At 44.4% G+C, this 22,510-nt stretch overlaps 1 protein-coding gene across 1 annotated transcript in view; it reads left to right on the top strand.

The window, feature by feature from the left end:
* LOC120920495 (C-reactive protein-like) overlaps positions 1–20,610 on the top strand; it is a 49,352-nt gene extending 28,742 nt beyond the window's left edge. The window contains exons 2-3 of the mRNA XM_040332613.1: positions 8,612–8,672; positions 19,678–20,610. Coding sequence (XP_040188547.1) covers positions 8,615–8,672; positions 19,678–20,300 — 681 coding nt within the window. The 5' untranslated portion in view covers positions 8,612–8,614 and the 3' untranslated portion in view covers positions 20,301–20,610. The remainder of the gene's footprint in view (positions 1–8,611; positions 8,673–19,677) is intronic.
* Positions 20,611–22,510: the final 1,900 nt, after the last annotated feature.

The following is a 22,510-nucleotide window of genomic DNA, read 5'->3' as shown; positions in this document are numbered from 1 at the left end:
TTTTGAATGGGCAGTGAGTGTAGTTAGTTAGTGAAGCAGCTTCTCTTTTGTGCTGAGTAGTACAGTAAAGCCAAATAAACTTTTCTGTGGATTTTCGTCTAAAGGGAGATCAGTTGGCCAGACTTTTGAACCTGGAACCCAAAAATGGTTTTCTGATGGAGTTGAAAAACGAACGAACGTTCGGTAAAACTATCGTTTTTATGTTTGTTGTTAAAAAAGTCTGACCAAGTGTATGGGGCTTAACAATAGTTAATATGGATGAGCCGCGTGTTGAAAGTGGCGCGAATCCCGCGATATATTTACGAAAGTACAAAATGACGAAAATTCACGAAAATTATTGTCTAACAAGTAACGAACATGAATTAAACAGAATAACGAACCATCCCGCATGTAAGAAAATAAAACAGTAACCAAAATACGAAACGATCGGAATACGAAAAAATTGCGTCGTACGAAAAACGAACGGGAACGAACAGTAAAACGGGCGTCTTACGAAAAACAAACGGGAACGAACCTACGGAACGATACGAAACGGAACAAAAAAAAAACACATTTTTTTCCTGTGCACATGTCTATAGTCATTCATGTGCCCCTCGTGATGTCTGCATCATGGGGGGGGACAGTCATACCTGACACCCATGTCACTCACCAACCAGCCAGCTGTCCCCATACATGTTCTGTTCGAATTCCATTGGGATGGGGCTCTGACGGTATATGTAGCTGTCATGCCTGGATCCTGGGTGTTTGGCACGGACGTGCCATATGAGGCATTGGGCATCGACTATCACCTGTACGTTGATGGAATGCCAGTGCTTCCGATTGCGGTATAGGTGCTCTGTCTCAGGGGGGGGCTGTAGTGCCACATGTGTGCAATCAATGGCCCCCACAGTGCGTGGGAATTGTGCAATTCTGTAGAAATCACGCATTGCCTTCACCCGCAGGTCCTCCTGGGTGGGTCTGATGATTTGGTTGGCCATGCGTCTGAGGATTGCGGGGATAACCTGGTGCACACATCTGCTAATGGAGGATTGTGCCATCCCAGCCACGGCTCCACTTGTACGCTGAAAAGAGCCACTGGCAAGGAAATGGAGTGTTGTCAGTACCTTGACCAGTGGCTGCACTGCATGTGAGCGGTGTGTTGGGTTGGTGATGTCATCTTTCAGGGTTGTGGTTAATTCCATGATGGCATGAGGGGTGAATCTGAAGATGCGATACACCTCAGAATCACACATGCCAAAGACGTCTATGCGTGTGCGGTATATCCTCTCCCGTGCCCTCCTCCTCCTCCTCTGTTCCCTCCTCCTTCTGCGCGCATCTAAAGCCAGTAGTATAGCTATGACCATGGATGCCCCTGGCATGTTGGCATACAGATTGTTGTCCTGCAAGTGTGGCTGCTCAGCTTGTCCCTAACGGTGTTGCTTTAGCTGACCTGCACACGTCTGGTGCAAAGTTAAAGCTGCTTTTATAAGGGGTAACTACTTTAGACCGGACGTACAGCTGATGCGCACAGCGCGTAGCCTGCGCCGGTCAAACATACTTTTGTGGATCGCCGTATGTCCCTCATTTGCATATTTGCATAGCAAAACAATGGTGCGTCTAGCGTATTTTTGCGCCCACGATGCGCCGGTGTAATCTTTATACGTCAGTCGGAAAAATCTGGTTTTCAGGCGTATCTCGTTTTGGGGATACGGCGCATAGATACGCCGGCGCATATTTACACTTACACCGCGCATCTCGAGATACCCCGGCGTAAGTGCTTTGTGGATCTGGCCCTATTAGTTTTTGCTGAATTTTTACTATTGTTCGTTTTTTGGTGGCATTTATTACTCACAGTAGCGCCAAGGACATTTTTTATCATTTAGAGGAAACAATGATTATGCAATTGGTAAAGGCTGCTAAATTCTATTCCCTTGTTGCTAAATTGCTTCTATACATTAGGGCTGCCAATATACAAAGTCCTTATGTGTATACAAAATATCTGTGTATTGGAAGTATACAGGGCACGTTACCAATAAGCACAAGAACAGTTGTCATTATTAAAAGTCTTTATTACACTAATGGGTCCTTTTCTAAATCATTTTTTGCATGAATTTCAGAAATATTAGTGCAAGCTGAATGAAACTTCGCTGTATGTTTCTAATAGTATAATTCCTGTTTCAATAGCTCCATCTAGCCATCAAAATGTATATTTTCTCATTGAGGTTTTTAGAAAATTATACCGCATTTTGGCCACCAGATAGAGCTGATGATACAGGAATGAATCTATTAGAAAACAATTTCATTCAGCTTGCACAAAGGTTTTTGACATTCATGCAATGAATGTTTTATAAATGGACCCCTTAAAGGGTTTGTAAAAGTACATTCTATGCATTAAGGTGAAAAAACATCCGACAATACCGGACCCCCCAGCCCCCCCGTTTACTTACCTGACCCCTCGAAAGTCCTGCGCCATGAACGTGCAGGCTTCTCAGTCAGCTTCTCGGCTCATTCTTCGGTTGATTGAAAGCAGCGCAGTCAGTGGCTCGCACTGCTGTGAATCATATCCAATGACGCGGCACGCCGTGGGACGGGGCTAAGTGATACCTTGAGTGGCTATAGCCACATGCTGTATCATGGGAGCGTGCCCGCAAGAACTTACCACCACGTGAGAGACCAGGTTCGGGGCCACTCTGTGCAAAACTAACTGCGCAGTGGAGGTAAGTATAACATGTTTTTTATTTAACCACTTCCCTACCGAGTCACTGAAAAATGACGTTGGCGGGAACCTTTCCTTCTTCAGAGTGGACATCATATGACATCCTTGCATTCCCGGCCGCGATTTGTCCGCCAGGCACCCGCGATTGCCCGCAATCACGGCAGGACCATGGATCTGTGTGTGTAAACACACAGATCCATGTACTGTCAGCGGTGAGGAGACTGATGTGTGTTCCCAGTATACAGGAACACACATCGATCTCCTCCCCTTTTGAGTCCCCCTCCCCCTACAGTTAGAACACACTTTAGGGTACATATTTAACCCCTTCAGCGCCCCCTAGTCTTTAACATATTTAACCCCTTCCCTGCCAGTCACATTTACACAGTAATCAGTGAAATTTTATAGCACTAATCGCTGTGTAAATGTGAATGGTCCCAAAAATGTGTCAAAGGTGTCCTATATGTCTGCCCCAATGTCACGGTCACAATAAAAATCGCAGATCGCCGCCATTACTAGTAAAAAAATAAAAATAAATAAAAATGCCATAATTCTATTCCCTATTTTGTAGACGCTAGAACTTTTGCGCAAACCGAGCAAATACGCTTATTGCGATTTTTTTTTTACCAAAAATATATAGAAGAATACGTATCGGTCTAAACTGAGGGAAAAAAACGTTATAAAAAAAAAAAATTATGATATTTATTAAATCAAAAAGTAAAAGATTAGGGGGCAGATTCACGTACAATTGCATGGGCGCAGCGCATGTAAGATACGCTACGCCGCTGTAACTTACTTTTCAAAGCTTTGAATCCAGAAAGAATTTGCGCCATAAGTTACGGCGGCGTAGTGTATCTCTCCCAGCGTAACGGAGCGTAATTCAAATCGGCGAGTAGGGGGCATGTTTCATTTAAATGAAGCGTGTCCCCGCGCCAAACGAACTGCGCATGCGCCATCCCTAAATTTGCCGCCATGCATTGCGCTAAATGACGTCACAAGGACGTCATTGTTTTGACGTTGACGTAAATTACGTCCAGCCCCATTCGCGGACGACTTACGCAAACAAAATAAAATATTTTCAAATTCGACGACGGCCATACTTAACACCAAATAGCAGCTTTAACTATACGCCGAAAAAAGCCGAACGGAAACGACGTAAAAGAATGCGACGGCCGCTCGTACGTTCGTGGATCGCCGGAAATAGCTAATTTGCATACTCAACGCGGAATACGACAGGAACACCACCCAGCGGACGCCGAAGAATTGCATCTAAGATCCGAAGGCGTACGAAGACGTACGCCTGTCGGATCTAACCCAGATGCCGTCGTATCTTGTTTTGAGGATTCAAAACAAAGATACAATGCGGAAAATTTAAAAGTACGCCGGCGTATCAGTAGATACGCCGGCGTACTTTCTTTGTGGATCTGCCCCATGTTTTTTTTTTATCAAAATTGTCGCTCTTCTTTTGTTTATAGCGCAAAAAATAACAACCACAGAGGTGATCAAATACCACCAAAAGAAAGCTCTATTTGTGGGAAAAAAAGGGCGTCAATTTTGTTTGGGAGCCACGCAATTGTCATTCAAAGTACTAAAAATTGGTCTGGGCAGGAAGGGGGTGAAAATGCCCAGTATGGAAGTGGTTAAAAAAAAAATGTCTCTTTACCCAAGAATGAAAATGTAATATATCATGTTTGTACCTATGGAAGCCATACGGCAAAACATGTAGGACTAAAAATGTGGAAACAACTATAGGAGCTACAAAAATACGCCTTGAATGACCACAAAGCTGTCCATGTGTAGCATTACCCCCAGTGGAGCTGCTGGATTTTTTGGCGGCACATTACCTCATGGCTCCCCCGAATTCCTAGGGGTGAATGATGCGTATTGCATATAGTAGAAGTAAAGGAATGTCCGCGACAGGTGCTCTTTGCTGTGCTCTTTATTACCCAGCCGGGTAAAAACAGCAAACTTGTGGTGAGGAAAGTAAAGTTGAAGAAGAAGGGAGAATAGCAGATTCAGGCATGATGATAGGGAAACAGTCCTGCTCCCAAGCGTAACACTTCCCTGTGCCACTCCTGCCGGAGTGGGTTTAGTGTACCCGGACAGGCCTCTCTCACTGACCTGGCAGCCGGAGTATCACTCAAACAATTGTTGGATAAAGTCTCTGCCACAGACCCTCCTTGGTGAACTTGAACTTGAGGAAATAGTCTCTGCCACAGACCTCCCTCAGTGAGCCTCAGAAAGATACCTCTGCCACAGGCCCTGTCTGGGTTAAATTCTTGTAAATATCCCTCCTTGGATAAGTTACGCCTGGATCGCCTTCAACTTGTCACCCAGGTACCGACTGACAGGTGATCATTCCCTCAGTGTGTGGCTACCTTGATCCACGGTGGTTTGTCCAGGCCCTTTTGGACCGCCAGCCTCTCAATGGTGCTCCTCAGACTGACTCCCCACCGAACAGCAGTACAGCTTGGGATCTTCAAAAGCGGGAACCCAGTCACTCACTGGGTCCCCGTCGCTGTTCAGATGCTCCGGGCCAGCATGGTCCCGGAACCAGGAACACCACGTGGCACGCACGCCCCGGCCAGGTAGGCCATAGGGCTGGGGCGCTGTTATGTGGTCACCCTAAAGGTGGGTGCCACACTGGACGAAGAAGACCCAGAACCAATGGTGTCTGCTTCATAAATACCCCTCCCCAGCATGCACAGCGAGGACAAACCCTCCTGATTGGCTGCTGGGAAAGAGCACCCAAACCTTGACTCCACTGCTCCACCTGCAGCACCGGGGCTGGAAGAACACCCCAGTACAACAGAATAAGCCTACAGCACAGCCAAGCTGAGACAGAGACCCTGTTTTGCAATCTGGATCAGAGTTTAACTAGACTCTGATCTACCCTTAAATTTAACTAGCACCGGTACCTTAAAGTACACAGGCGCTACACATGTATTGTACAAATTGCTTTTATATGTGTTTTTGTGACTTTAATAAACTGTGTTTTTATTGAAAATACTTTATGTCATAATACTAATTGCACCTATTATGTCCCATCCCCTCTATTCAATACTTCCGATGTAATATAATTCAGCTTACCAGTTTGCAAGAGGGGCTCTGCAAGTTGCCATTATTGGTGCCAGAAACACAAGTCTCTACCCCCTCTCCTGCCCGAACCCTCCAGCATATTGTGCCACACTTCATGCCGTATGCCTCCACATGACAATCTCAGCCGTTGACACTTATATCCCAAGAAAGGAATATCCACAAACAAGTAGAATCGCTGAACTTTACTGATTGAATTCAGGGATTGGCATAACAGTCACATCCGATTGACATACATTGCAGGGTCACTTAACAATAGACAGTCAATCACATTTAGTGGACGGTCCACAGCAGTTACATGTGAAAGCATATGCAGTACTTTCAGCAGCCTTCTCCTTCTAATGCCGCATACACACGTCGTTTTTTGGACATGCTGAAATTTTTTATTTTATGCCGAAAAACGACCGTGTGTACGCGGCATTACAGTCTCCCTTTCCAAGTCCCCCTCCATAGCTCTACCCAGCCAGGTATGCTCCCTGCAGTTACTCTCCTTATCCCAGAGACATTAGTACAATCTTATACGGCTCTGACTTGCCCATTAGGCTTTAAGCATTCAGCTTACAACTCTTCTTTAGTCGTTCCAGGCAGGATTTTTTTTTTTAAGCCTGTGGTGTGTGAACACTCTCAAAAACTCCACCCAATGTAAAAAAAAAGTCCACATCAAAAAGCGAGACACAAAAAGTGCACAGGGTGTACATATGGTCCTCCAAAAAGAAGGGACCTTTGCCCTGATCCCCGGGGTGTTAGGCTCCAGACAGGGACTGGGGTACTTTCACATGGTCCATCTGGCCAAAACCAGACAGATCCCGTTCTCTGGGAGGTCTGCCAAAACAGACCACCCCAAGTACTAGGTGGGGCTCCCCCGAAAGGAGACCCTATGAGAGAGGGAAAACCAAGCCAGAAGGTCATGTCCACCCTCTCACAAGACATTCAGGGCAGGCCCCAGGACATACACCCTACTAATCAAACGTGAAGTGTACAAACCCAACAACCACAAAAAAGACTTAAAGTGGTTGTAAACCCTTATTTTTCACTTTTACCTACAGGTAAGCCTATAATAAGGCTTACCTGTAGGTATAAAGAATATCTCCTAAACCTGTATGGTTTAGGAGATATTCCCCTCACAATGCGCCGCTGATTGCAGCAGCGCATCCGCAGGGGGAATCCACGGAAAAAGGACCGGCAGCCACCGGACCTTGCCGATTTGAAATCTCCAGGGCGCACGCGCGGGAGTCACGTCATCGCCGCTCCAGCCAATCACAGCGCTGGAGCGCCGATACCCGGAAGACACGCCGGAGCAAGATGACATCTCGCTCGGCGTGGACCAGGTAAGTGTTCTTCACCTCGTTCCGAGGTAAGTATTTCATAATCAGCTATTATGCGGTGCATACTAGCTGATTATGCCTTTTGCCTTGCAGGTTTAAAAAAAAAAAAAAATTATATATGCGGTTTACAACCGCTTTAAATTGACATACACAACAAACAACATAAAAGTGAAGGAAAGGGAAGTGGAGAAAGTGTGAAACAATGGCCAGGAATACAAATTCCTCTGGTCCTAGCCAAAAGGCCCAACCCAAGAGGCAGGTGTGAAAAAAGTGTGATGGTGCAGTAACCTAGTGACCCGCACTCACAGTGAGATTACGGCACCCCTGGACTGCCACTCCTGTTGGATTGCTGCAGCTGCTCTTACTGAATCCTGTACACCTCTCCTAGGACTTCTGCCCTGATCAGGGCCCTGGCTGTGCTAACTACATCTACATAGGTGTGAGCTACTTTGCTCCCATGCCCCATCTGCCATAAGGCTCCTCCCCACCTGGCTTATACATGGCCCCTGGCTTATTCTCACCCATGACATCACTGCAGGAGGGCTGGAGGGTACAGAGCCACCTAGCAGCAGACTAGCTAACTGCACCTGCCTACAAGTTGTTAAATGTGATGGCTATTTTAATTTTTTTACCCTTTCCTTCATTTTATCTAGTGATCCTTCCAGTAACACATTTTATGTCCTTGGGTGTCAATGCTCACTCATTGTTCTACATCTGGGGAAGAGCTGCATTATTTATTTGATTTCTTTCGAAGGGGTTTGTTACCCCAACACTTCATATTCCTGATATGTTCCTGCTGTATTTGTACTTGTATGAGAAAACCTCCTGTTCTCTTTGTATTGCTTTCTTTATGTGAAATTCCTGGTGCTCCTGCCAGTCCCTCTGCTTTCCTATTAAAAACTGACCACACTAAGCAGGAGAGAACAGTAGGGTCAGTTCTCTAGCTATGCTGGGAAATCAGTGTGCTCTACTCCAAGGATCAAACGTGTCCTGACATGCCCCACACGCACAGCCATTCACTGGGAAGCTCAGTGCACTGCTGCTTCTCCTCCCCCCAGCTCTTATGCAGCTGAGAACAGGGGGAATGTGATCACGCCTAGAAAAGGGAAAACAGGTATTTATAGTTTTATATATATATATATATACAAAAATGTTGTGCATTTAATTTATTTTTTTAACTGAATGGGTTGTTTTACACGGTTGATCGTTTAAAATCAATTTAATGTTGGTGTACATTCATCAAATGCCCATTGCTGACTCCATAGGTATCTGTGAGGCTGATTGTACTATCAACTTCATTATTATACACACATCACACAGTTTCCATAAAATCCATTGGATGGAGTTTTAAATAACATAGCTAGAGTGTGATCACTTCACAGTGAATGGACTGAATGGTTACCACAGTGGAGATCTATTAACTATAATACCCAAAAGTCTACTGTGGTGTGTCCATTATATATTATAATGACATTTTTTTTATAAATGTAATTCACAGAAAATGGAGAAGATCATTCTGCTGTTCCTTGCAAGTGTCGCTGGAGTTTTGAGTCAGACTGGTAAGTATAAACCTCAATGCCTCCACCCTAAAGGACAACTCTATAAGGACAACACAAACATAATACATGGGAAAAAAAAAGACATTCACTGTGATCTTTGGAAGGATAATGCTATGCGGGAATGCAACAATGCATTAGTGCAACTTTTCTAGTTCCTTAAAAGGTTACACACCGGGGTTCAAAAAGCACTACCACCAGTTTCGGTAGCTTTACTGGAATGTGCAGCAGATTCAGCTAGTTCATAAGTTGTAACTCCTGTGTCCCAGAGTCAGCTTATAACAGGATATTACCTGGTATCAGCCGCTTCAGGCTCTGAAAGGATCCCTACATTATTGTTAGGAGCCACCCAGCTGCCCCAGGATGACGTCATTTTGTGACAAAACGTGTAGGGAGGAGTGACGTGCTGATGTCACCACGTTTGCGCAGGTCCAGAAGGACGGGCTGCCATTCTTGAGCCAGCCAGCTTATTCCCACATGTTTTAACTTCTTTTCTGTAAGTGCTATTATTTTGAAATAAACCGTATGTTGGAGATTTTACACTATGGAAGCATTGTCTCTTTCTTGGGAATTTAATCGAATGGAGTCCTTCCATGATTGGTTGATCTATCTGCACTGATAGTCACTCTCCGCTCCATGCAGACCAAGAGCTCAGAGTTCAGCGGCCATGTGATTGCTCAGTTTGTGGGGCAGAAGTGAGTATAGATATTTTTTTTTTATACCCCAAATATCTTCTTTACATAGCTACATAGTTAGTCAAGTTAAAAATAGACAAGTCCATCTAGTTCAAGCAAATAAAAAATATAAAACTGGTGGCCCTCCAGCTGTTGTGAAACTACAAGTCCTATCATACACTGGACCCCCCCCCCATCCCCCCAGGTTCCTCTGTACTGTAGTCCCGCAATCCTGCTCTGTCACAAACTGGAACGCCGCTTAAATTTGAAATCCCTGCAGCTCAATCTCCTTTTCGTACCTCTCAGCGTGTAGGTACAGGTGGCATTCTAATTGGTCAGAACTGTCACATGGATGGTGTTGACCAATCGGAATCCATCTAGCCCTGTCAGCATTGCGAGGAGAAAAAGCCAGGATTATTTCAAATCCCCAGACTGGTGAGGCAACATTCGGGTCCCTTTGTGCAAGACTAAAATCGGTGCCCACCCCCATCTAAATTTGTCCAGTCCCAGCCACGTTATACCGTTCTAGTCTTAAGGTTTTATGAGGAAGCTGCTGCCATTTGCAGTGAACAAAGAAACACCCGCAAGAAGCGCTACACCATAGGAACGGTAAACCACAGTATTGTCAGTGGTTTAAAAAGTTTCACTAAAACATAAACCCGTGCAGCTGTCAACCACTAAGGAGACATGGGCAAAAAGCAAAGGAACAAAAACAAACAGCGCACATGGGTTAAGTGAATGTCACTTTATAGTCTGTAATGGGTAGAAAAACATATATGCATGAAAAAATGAATTTTTTTTTGAAATAGCCACTAATAGCACGCAGGAAAAAAGAACATTAAATTTTTTTTTAAAATACTAATAAAAATAGTCCGCATAACAAAGGCAGCAGTTCACGTGGAGATGGTAGAGTGAAGACACATACACTTCGGGGGAGATGTTAAGAGTGAATCCAAATAGTGTGCTTACACTTGTAGGCAGAGGTAATACAATACCTCGACAAAAGCAGCCGCTTCAACGTCTCAATGCAGGGAGATGGAATCCATAGGTGGGAAGGTGACAGCCACACTGGGAGCAGATGTAGAAGTTATTTCATGCAGAGAGGATACTGCCGTTTGGACACCACAAGCTCTGAGGCTGATGGAAAGGAAACCTTCCTCGCAGACAGGGATCTCCAGCGGCAGGGGAAGTCCTAGAGGGGAGCCACCAAGCCGGTTCAGTGACGCAGCCATGTCACACAGGAGCGAGGAGAGCGGGACGGAAGCCTGAAAGAGTCACACAGAGAGAAGGAGGTGTCCGGACACCATCGATCCAGCGTCAGGTGACTCCAGGCACCAATCAGTGTGGGCAGAAAACGAGCAGTAGAGGTGCTGGCGCTAGTGTCACTAGGAGGATTTCCCGAGTGTCAGCACTACACATCAGCTGCAGTGTGCTTGCTGCAAATGTATAGGGGCATCAAAGATTGTAATGGTGAGCCGTGACTGACATGTTTCGCGTGCCAGGACGCTTTATCAAAGTCACGGACAGGCTCCACCATCTAGTTATTAAAGGGGAAGGAATAATCCCATTGGACAATAGCACAAGGAGGGGGAGGGTTCATGGTCTTAACCCTACCATCACCACCATTTTAATAAAAACATCTAAATACATATAGTATAAAATATATAATATATAAAACATGATGTATATGTATATAATAATCTCTCTCATGGAAGAACATATATACATACATAGAAGATAGTCTGACAAACCTTCAATACAACAATAATACAACAATTGATACAATTAATACAACAATAATAATAATAATGGGAAAATATATAAATTAAAAAAATAAAAAGGAATAATAATAATGGTGAAAATAAAAATAAATAAATATAAAACACTATACATACATACAATCACTCCATATATACCGCCTATACCTATTAAATAAAATAAAAAAATAAAAATAAAAAATAAAAATAAAAATGATGTGTGTGCCCGGTGCACCAGGTTAATTAGTGATGCTGAGAATATCCAACTCCTCGTTGAGGCCACCGGGCGACAAAGTGCCCAGCCGAAAGATCCAGAAAGTTTCCCTCTTGCATAGGAGGGAAAATCTTTCGTTCTCAGTCAAAGTACCCAACGGAATGGACTCAATAGCAAGAACCTCCAAACACTTAAAATCTTTATTGTGGACATGCAAAAAATGTCTAGGGACACTATGCTTATCACAGCCCTTTTTGATCAGGTGTCTGTGTTCACCGATGCGTATGCGTAGGGTACGAGGAAGGTTTCCTTTCCAGCAGCCTCAGAGCTTGTGGTGTCCAAACGGCAGTATCCTCTCTGCATGAAATAACTTCTACATCTGCTCCCAGTGTGGCTGTCACCTTCCCACCTATGGATTCCATCTCCTTGCATTGAGACGTTGAAGCGGCTGCTTTTGTCGAGGTATTGTATTACCTCTGCCTACAAGTGTAAGCACACTATTTGGATTCACTCTTAACATCTCCCCCGAAGTGTATGCGTCTTCACTCTACCATCTCCAAGTGAACTGCTGCCTTTGTTATGCGGACTATTTTTATTAGTATTTTAAAAAAAAATTTAATGTTCTTTTTTCCTGCGTGCTATTAGTGGCTATTTCAAAAAAAATTTGTTCATTTGCAGTGAACAGCTATGGCTTCCTCATCAGACCCTGAGACGTGATTCGTTCAAGTGCCACATATGCGGTCGATGGGGCAGTGGATGGGGTCAGCAGGGCATGAGGCGGCACCAGTGGGCACTAAGGAGGAGGCAGGCACTGATAAAGCTGCACTGATGGGCACTTCTAGGTAGCACTGATTAGCAGCATTGGTTAGAACTGATGGGCAGAACTGTTGGGGCTGCACTGATGATCAAGACACTGATGGTCAATGCCCTGGTTATCAGTGAATATGCCCCTCTTACCATTGGCTGGTTACTGGCTCTCACTTCTCCTCACACTGTAAGCGCATAGAAAGGAATGCAGATAACCGGCAAGTGTGCTTACATCGTGATCAGCTGTGATTGGCTCTTTACACCCGCCCGAGTGCATGCCATAGCAGGCGTGGGGGGAGGAGGGGTGCGGTTCTGGGAGGATATAAGTAGACACCCTTCCAGAACTGGACACATCATTCGGCTATAGTGGGGTCGCCTGTGGGGTGGTGCTGCCCCCCAGAAAAATGCCGCCCAAGGCAAGTGCCTTGTTTGCCTCGCGGTAGATACTCCTCTGTGTGTAAGGAGCAATCTTCTTCAAAAACCATCACACTAATGTATCATGAGTTGTAGATTTAGTAAGTTTTAGCGGTGGTTTCCTGAGACCAGAAAGTTTCATGGGTTCCTCTGTGTTGAAAAGGTTGGGAAAGGCTGGCTTAGAGGGCAGTAACATTTTTAGGAAAGTTGAATTATTAAATATTTTGGCACGGAACAGGTCACATTTTAATTGATCTGCCAAAAAAATCATCCAGTTTAATACTTTAATGATCTTTTTGGATCTTAGAGCACTGTATGAATTTGAACGCCAGCACTATTCACAATAGAAAACAGATGGCTTTCTTCCTAAAAGCCTGCTTCACCTTGCAATCCCTTTTAACTGCTATAAGCTGATATAGAAAGAAAACTAACAAATCTTATCTTGCTTTGTTTTGATTAGATATGGAAATGAAACATTACTGTGCACATATGACACGGGGACATTTAAAGTGAACAATGATTTTACACTCATTAGAACGGAGACATGAGAACAATCAATAAACTGGACTATCATGTGATTTAAAAAAGTTCTTGTATTTACCCTGCATTGTGAAGTTAACCAGAACACAATTCACACAACTTTGAAGATCATGTTTTTATATAGAGGTTTGCAAGTTCTTTCCCCAGTAGGTGTCAAACAATGCAGTCAGTATCTTAGGTGAACAATGGCTGCAACACAATTAAAGAGGAGCTCCAGACACCCCTCCCAAAAAAATTTCAAGTCTGTAATACTGTAGCTGTTGATTTTTAATATAAGAACAGAGATCCAGCAATGTCAACTGGCTTTGGGTGCAGGCACCAGCATCTTAGGTAAAGGAAACCGGCAGTGAAGCCGAATAACCTCGAAGATCGCCGTGGCCATCTGCCCCGGAAGTGAGATTGGCTACCTGTCAAAATCAGGTACCCACTCCCCCAAAAAGTGCCAAATTTGGCAGTGGAACTTCCCACTTTGGATGAAGTTCTGCTTTTAGTGCACTATTTTTAGGTAAATGCTGTTGTCAGAGTTCATAATTTGTACATCTTTATGCATTGCTGCTGTCCAAGTAGCTACAGCAGCTGCAAAGGGGCTTGGTATAGGTACCCGCTTTGGAGTTCTTGCCAGCTGTTCTTGCCAACTTTATAGGCACGGTCTGCTAATGAAGTAGAGTTACAGTACATACAATTCAAGACACCTGGGATAGTACCATTTACCACAGCCCATGGAGTAGGATGGAGATGGACACTATCGGAGGACAGCTTCTGCTGGAGGGGTGGTAGAACAAGACAACTCCCACTCTGCTCACCATGGAAGGAATCTCAGAAGGCTCTTATCACTGATACAGTATCTCTCACTCTGTCCCTACTGGTCAGGAACCTTTCCCTATGCTAAGCACTTTCCCTATCCATACCAGACCCTTATCTGAGCACACAACCTGGCAGGCCGCAGGAAAAGAGGGGGGGACGAGAGAGCACCCCCCCCCCCTCCTGAATTGTACCATGTCACATGCCCTCAACATGGGTAGGATGTTGATGGGGACAAGAGCCTCATCCCCACAACCCTTGCCCGGTGGTTGTGGGGGGTCTGCAGACGGGCGGCTTATCGGAATCTGGAAGCCCCCTTTAACAAAGGGGACCCCCAGATCCCGGCCTCCCCTATGTGAATTGGTAAGAGGTATATTCTACCCCTAACATTTAACAAAGAAAAAGTGTGAAAATGTTAAAAATCACAGTAGACGGTTTGGGAAAAGTCCTTTTATTAAAAATAAAAATACAAAAAATAAATTCCAGCGATGTAATCCAGTCTCTCGATGTCTGTTCAGCGATGTAATCCCGTCTCTCCATGTCCAAGATGATCCATTCTCAAGTGATGCTCCAGTCTCCACTCTCCACGCACTCAGTCTCCAGCGAGGAACGTAACCCCCATGATGCGTAAGAGGGGGCGGGGTCATCCGTCCACGTCATTGGGTAACCCCCGCTTTCTCCTTACGCAAGGAGAAAGCCGGACAGACATCGCGAGACTGGATTCGATCGCTGGAATTAATTTTTTCTTTTTAATAAAGGACTTTTCCCAAACCGTCAACTCTGATTTTTAAAATGTTCACACTTTTTCTTTGTGAAATGGTACGGGTACAATGTAGCCCTTACCAATTCACATAGGGGGGCGGGATCTGGGGGTCCCCTTTGTTAACCACTTAAGACCCGGACCTTTAGGCAGGTAAAGGACCTGGCCAGTTTTTGCGATTCGGCACTGCGTCGTTTTAACTAACAATTGCGCGGTCGTGCGAAGTGGCTCCCAAACAAAATTGGCGTCTTTTTTTTCCCACAAATAGAGCTTTCTTTTAGTGGTATTTGATATAAACAAAAATAAAGCAACATTATGGCGGACACATGGGACAATTTTGACCAATTTTTGGCACCATTGTCATTTTCACAGCAAAAAATGCATTAAAAATGCATTGTTTACTGTGAAAATGACAATTGCAGTTTGGGAGTTAACCACTAGGGGGCGCTGAAGGGGTTAAGTGTGACCTCATCTGTGTTTCTAACTGTAGGGGGGCGGGGCTGGACGTGTGATGTCATTGATCGTGTTTCCCTATAACAGGGCAAACAGAAAGTTCTCCTGCGCTCTGGTATCTCCTGCTCTAGGGTAACACAGTCCAATTACATTCAACGGTCTTGCAGCCCTCCTCAGAATCATGGGAATTCATACGGCTAGAAAAGAGAAAAGAAAGGAGGGCGCACCGACCTAGTGTGATACCGTATAAGTTTTTTTTTAGATGTATAAAAACAATGGTTATACTCATAAAATGAGTTGTATAACACGCTTTGGAAAATAGTACGGCTGGTACACAGCAACACCAGACGAACACGGTGACAACACGGATCAAGTCGTATCTGACCAGTGGTATGGCTGTTGCAACTACAGACCACCAAGGCTCTGAGGAAAGGGGTACGCCCCTGAAACGCGTCAGCCATACCACCGGTCAGATACGACTTGATCCGTGTTGTCACCGTGTTCGTCTGGCGCTGCTGTGTACCAGCTGTACTATTTTCCAAAGCGTGTTATACAACTCATTTTGTGAGTATAACCATTGTTTTTATACATCTAATATAACCCTTTTATACGTTATCACACTAGGTCGGTGCGCCCTCCTTTCTTTTCTCCCTATAACAGGGAACACACGATCGATGACAGCGCCACAGTGAAGAACGGTGAAGTTGTTTACACAGAGCTCTCCCTGTTCTTTAGCTTCAGGGACCGATCGCGGGACTCCAGCGGCGATCGGTTCCGCGGGTCCTGCGGCCGCGGTCACGGCTGGGCACTTAAAGAGGACGTACAGGTACGTGCTTGTGCCCAGCCATGCCATTCTGCCGACGTATATCTGCAGGAGGTGGTCCTTAAGTGGTTAAAGGGGGCTTCCAGATTCCGATAAGCCCCCCACACGCAGACCCCCACAACCACCGGGCAAGGGTTGTGGGGATGAGGCCCTTGTCCCCATGTTGAGGGCATGTGGCCTGGTACGGTTCAGGAGGGGTCTGGTATGGATTTTTGGGGGCAACCCCATTTCGTTTTAAAAAAAAATGGTGCGGGGGGGACCCCAACCCTTTTTTTTCCATGACTGACGTTTTTTTTTCAATGACTTTGATCTGTATTGCCGGGACCCCACAATTCATTATAGCTGCGAGTAGTTTTAAGTGACTTTTTTTTCCCTTTAGAAATGACATTTTGTGCAGGGACAGTTCTAAACACGGAAAATATGCACTACTTTACAGGCATACTATAGACAGCCCCCAGGTATGAAGTGTAAAGGAATATTTCACTTTTATTGTTTCACTTTAAGCATTATTAAAATCACTGCTCCCAAAAAAAAAAACTGTTTTTAAAACTTTTTTTTTGCATTGATACATGTCCCCTGGGGCAGAACCCGGGCCCCCAAACACTTTTTATGACAATAACTTGCATATTAACCTTTAAAATTAACACTTTTGGTTTCTTCCATAGACTTTTAATGGGCGTTCCGTGGTTTTTCGAATTTGCCTCAAACACCCCAAATTGTACGCTGTTTGCCGAACGGGCGAACAGCCAATGTTCGAGTCGAACATGAAGCTCATCCCTATCACATTAGATCCCAATAAAATTAATTTATGTTTTTGGTTGTAACATGAAAATATTTAGAAAACTTTAAGGGATATGAATATTTTTTCAAGGCACTGTGGATCCATTTAACTGAGTATAAAATGTGTTAAAATAAAATGTGTTTTAAAAGTGACACTAAACAATAGTCGTGTTCTCCAACAATAATTCATATACCCAGTGAAGCGACTGGCCTCAAGTGATACACAAAGATTAAACAAATCCTCCTACATAAGCTGTACCTGGTTATCTGAAGTCTTCTCTTTTCTACAGTCATTCAAAATCCATAATATATAAAGCTTGCCTGAGCATACAGAAAAAAGGGGGCGGAGAGCTGAATTTACACTCTGCAGATCTCAGTCAAAACACTGAGAGCTGATTGAAGGGACACCCCCCCCCCCCTTTCACACTGCACACAGGAACAGAGTTGAGGCTGTTAATTTGCTGGAGCTCCCTCCCGTCACCATGTTTCTCTTGGTGTCAGAAAAAATTGTCAGAAGTGATTCATGCTGATAGCAGAGGAATGTAGCAGCGAACAGAAATGCCATTTAGTGCTTTGGATTGAGACAAGTACACACTATAGAGGGATATGCTTTGTTCATATTTCATGTAGAACCAATATTTAAAAAGGGCCCAAAATACATCCCTGGGAATAACAGACCAGTTAGCCTAACATCAATAGTATGTAAGCTCTTGGAGGGAATGATAAGGGACTAAATACAAGATTTTAGTAATGAGAATGGTTTATTAGCAGTAATCAGCATGGATTCATGAAGAATCGTTCTTGCCAAACCAATCTATTAACCTTCTATGAGGATGTGAGTTGCCATCTAGATAAAGATAGGCCCGTAGACGTGGTGTATCTGGATTTTGCAAAAACATTTGACACAGTTCCCCATAAACGTTTACTGTACAAAATAAGGTCCATTGGCATGGACCATAGGGTGAGTACATGAATTGAAAGTTCAGAGGGTGGTGATAAATGGGGAGTACTCGGAATGGTCAGGGGTGGTTAGTGGGGTCCCCCAGGATTCTGTGCTGGGACCAAACCTGTTTAATTTGTTCATAAACTACCTTGATGATGGGGTAAGCAGTGCAATTTCTGTATTTGTGGACGATACTAAGCTAAGCAGGGCAATAACTTCTCCGCAGGATGTGGAAACCTTGCAAGAAGAGCTGAACAATTTAATGGGGTGGGCAACTACATGTCAAATGAGGTTTAGTGTAGAAAAATGTAAAATAATGCATTTGGGTGGCAAAAATAGGAATGCAATCTATATACTAGGGGGAGAAACTCTGGGAGAATCTAGGATGGAAAAGGACCAGGAGGTCCTAGTAGATGATAGGCTCAGCAATGGCCATGCAATGCCAAGCTGCTGCTTACAAAGCAAACAGAATATTGTCATGCATTAAAAAGGGGATTAACTCCAGATATAAAACGATAATTCTCCCGCTCTACAAGACTCTGGTCCGGCCGCACCTAGAGTATGCTGTCCAATTCTGGGCACCAGTCCTCAGGAAGGATGTGCTGGAAATGGAGAGAGTACAAAGAAGGGCAACAAAGCTAATAAAGGGTCTGGAGGATATTAGTTATGAGGAAAGATTGCAAGCACTGAACTTATTCTCTCTGGAGAAGAGACGCTTGAGAGGGGATATGATTTAAATTTACAAATACCGTACTGGTGACCCCACAATAGGGATAAAACTTTTTCACGGAAGGGAGTTTAACAAGACACGTGGCCACTCATTAAAATTTGAAGAAAAGAGGTTTAACCTTAAAGTACGTAGAGGGTTCTTTACTGTAACAGTGGCAAGGATGTGGAATTCCCTTCCCCAGGCGGTGGTCTCAGCAGGGAGCATCGATTGTTTCAAGAAACTATTAGATAAGCACCTGAACATACAGGGATATAGAAGGTAATACTGATATATAATCACACACATAGGTTGGACTTGATGGACTTGTGTCTTTTTTCAACCTCACCTACTATGTAACTATTCTGAGGTTTAAAACCACTAACATCTCTGTAATCTATTCTTCGTGAAAAAGTTTCTTCCAGTGTTTTTCTGCATCTTTGTAATATTCTCCATGAGCTAACGAACTTTCCCCCCCACCTCCATTTGTTTGGAACAAGCAGTGCGTGTTAGTTGTGGTCATGTGTGCTGCTATATACAGTAGTGTATTTAGGTTTTGTGCTGCCCTAGGCTTCACTAAACTTGTGACCCACCCCTTCCTGTCAAGGCCACACCTCTTTCTGCTTAAGACCCACCCTGACATTTTTGAATGGGGACACTAGTTCTTTTGGTCGGGGGGGGGGGGGGGCATTGGATTCCCTTAATTTGCATAGATTTCCTCTCACTTCCTGTTTGGCTATGGGGCAGGAAGTGAAGGGAAATCTCTGCAATGGGACAGGGATGTTAAAAAATTAACTGACATGGACTATAACCTTCCCTAACTCTATCCAAAAAAAAAAAATGTTGCCTATTGTTCTACTTTCACTTTTTTTTAAGCACACATTTCTAATAATTTTATGGGGAGGACTAAGAAGATGTAACCATGCCAATTGTGCAGCAGAAAACATATAGCACAGTTAGGAAGGTTCTTAGTCCAGGATGATAGGACAGTCAAAATTAGAAGCAGCTTGCGTTACACTAACAGTGTAAAGCAAGCCGGCGGGGACTCTTTCTGTGCTGCCCTCCTGCAAAGTGCTGCCCTAGGCCAGGGCCTTGTGGGCCTAGGCCAGGGTACAGTGTTAGCTAAATGCACACTACAAATCCCATAGACCATCTCAGGACAGGAGTGAGCAAGAGAGGGTTCAGAGGTTGGCAGCTAAAACAGCTCCCATACAGCTACCCACCTTCATATGGTCACAGAGCTTTCAGGAACTATAAATATATATAGTACATACCACCTTTAACCCACAAGTACTGTCTCACATACATCTCACCATAATCTATTTTTCCTTTGCAGATATGGCTCACAAGTCTTTCATTTTTGCAAAGAATTACAGCTTGCCTGTACAACTCTTATATGATGGCGATGGTCCTAGCTTCCAGCTCACTGTTTGCCTAAGATCCTGCTCAAACCTCACTGAGAGCGTTATGTTAAGCCTTATCAGTGGTTTCCAGTTTAACTTTCTATTCCTCATTCTTGGAAGCGGTCCTGACTCCAACGCTGGTCTGGTCTGGGTTCAAGGACAAAAGGTGGATGTCTACTTCCCTACCGATGACAAAAGAAAACAACGAAACATCTGCTTGAGTTGGGACTTTCAGAATGGCGAGATGAGTCTGTGGGTCAACGGAAAGATCTCAGAGAGAAGAAAGTACCCCAAATTAGTCATATCCTATAGGAATCCAAATATTTTTTTAGGCCCTGGTCAGATTTTCTTAGGTGGTAAACCAAAGTTAGAGGTGGGGGAAGTGACAGATGTCCATGTTTGGGATAGAGTGCTGACCTCACAAGAAATTGTAGACTTTCATGATAAGAAAGGGATAGCTGGAAATGTCCTTAATTGGAGCGCTTTAAATTATAAGAGATCTGATGGTGACTTTACTGTGGGCAAATTTAAATGTAAAGTTCAATGTCACCAATAGCTTGGCCACCTTGAGCCACAAAATCTGAGTATTTGTTAGCCCAAACTCTATAGTAAACCAACATGCTATAAAGCAGGGGTCTCCAAACCTTTCAGTATGAGGGCCACATTGTATATTTTTTCAAATATTTGAGGGCCAAAAATAAAATAAAAAATAAAATAAAATTTTAGTGAATGAAAAAACTTGCTCCAAGACAAAAATTCAGGAGTCCACCCATCATACCAGAAGTCTCTCCATAAGGCTCCATGCACAGTGGAAGCTAAAAAAAAGCTATAAAAAATGCAGTATCTTTGCAGGGAGCCTTTCAATTTTTTTTTGCGTTTTTGCAATAGCGTTTATTAGCGTTTTTGAGTTTGTTTTTTTCCAATGGATAAAAAAAAAAACGCTGGCGAGCAGTGTTTTTGAGCGTTTTCTGAGCGTTTATTAGTATTTTTGGGCGTTTTGCGTTTTCCCCGTTGAAAAACGTCACTTTGAACGCAAATTTCTGGCGTTCAGAAAAAAGCCTATAAACTCCACTGCTCATTAACACAAAGGCTAACATAGAGTGCAGTTTATGGGCTTTAAAAAAAAAAAAAAGCCAAAATGCTAATAAACTACAGTTTATCAGCTTCAGTGTGCATGGAGCCTAATACCAAACGATAAAAAGGCAGGAGCACAATCTCAATAAGAAACACTGTAGCCTTTATTGATGCAATAAAAATAAAGCACACCTACATCAAAGACTTCTGGATGACAGCAGAGTACACAGTAGTGGCTGCACAGGATCCTTCAGCCGACACAGAAAACCCGCACAGTGACAATGTCCGCCAATGACCACAGAATACCTTACCACCAAGATGCCTCATGGCATTGCCTACGTAGGAGTAAGGGGGCGGTAACGCATTTTGAAAGAAAAAACCTCCATGGTCAAACCTGCCCCACTTGGGGCTGGTGTCAGAAACCATGAATCAGACCGAGGCAGAAGTACAGTTAAATTAAACACTTGTTTAATAATAATAATAATAATAATAATAAAAGGTAAACAAAGTAATCGTAGTCAAAACATAGCCAGACAAGCCAAAACGTCAGGGAGCCAGCAGTGGATCAGCAAGCAGGATCTGGAGCCAGAAGCAGGGATGGACTGGCCATTGGGACTACAGGGAGTTTCCCGATGGGCCGATGGCTCAGTGGGCCGGCTTCAGTGACAGCGGACCGCCTCCCCCTCTGCTCCTCAGTCTCTCCCTTCCCGAAGCACTCACCTCCTCTCCCTCCCTGCAGCGCTCACCTGGGGGGAACAGAGAAGCAAGGGGAGGAGCAGGGGGGACAATAGAGGAGCATGGGGGATGGGACAGACAGCTGACTCAACAGCTATGGCCTGGGAGTTTCTCACTTCTGCATAATCTTGTCCCATAAGGGGGGGCACTGAACTGATTCTTTGCCCCGGGTGAAATGATGTCTAGCTTCCCCACTGGTACTACCTATAAGAGTACCAGTACCAGCCGTTCTACTGTAATAAAGTAGAATGGCTAGTGGCTAGTGAAGGGGAAGAGGGGGCTTGGGTGGCCTGCAGGGTGCAGGAGTTGTCCGGCCGCCATGGCAGAGACCTGTCAAAGTGGGCCAGTCTGGATGAAGTCCAGGGCCAAATTTTTGTCCCAGTCCAGCCCTGGCCAGAAGGAATGTCAGCCAAGCAAGTCTAACAGAAATGCGGGAGATAGTCTCTGTGATGTTGACTAAGACGTAGGCAGAGATCATCTGAGCTGGACGGCTTAAATAGGCAGGACTGACGAGCAGGATATCATCAACAGGTAAGTCACTGTGGAGAGATAGGAGCCGGCAATTAGCCGACAGCTGAGCGGCCAGCTCAGAGAAGGAAGGGCTGAGCACAGCTGGTTGGACAAAGACTGCTATTCTCCTCCCATTCTCATCCATAGATGTCATCTGTTTGCAAGTGGGCTGCTAAAAGATCCTGTAAAGTCGCTGCTGTGTACTATCCCGGGCTCGGCTGCCATTCGGAAGCCTTTGATATAGGTTTTCTGTGTTTTTATTATATCAATAAATGCTATAGTGTTTCTTATTGCGATCATGCTCCTGTCTTTTTATATTTTGAGTCTCTAATGGATCTACCTGGGATCTGAATGGGAAGCTGCAGGTCATTGGAAACATAGACTAATTGGATTGTACATGTTCCTATGTCCTTGGGATAGTGCCCCTGACCAACCTGCATTACAGCA

This window comes from Rana temporaria, chromosome 13, assembly GCF_905171775.1.
Source record: "Rana temporaria chromosome 13, aRanTem1.1, whole genome shotgun sequence".
NCBI lineage: Eukaryota > Metazoa > Chordata > Amphibia > Anura > Ranidae > Rana > Rana temporaria.
This window is presented reverse-complemented; position numbering and strand designations above follow the sequence as displayed.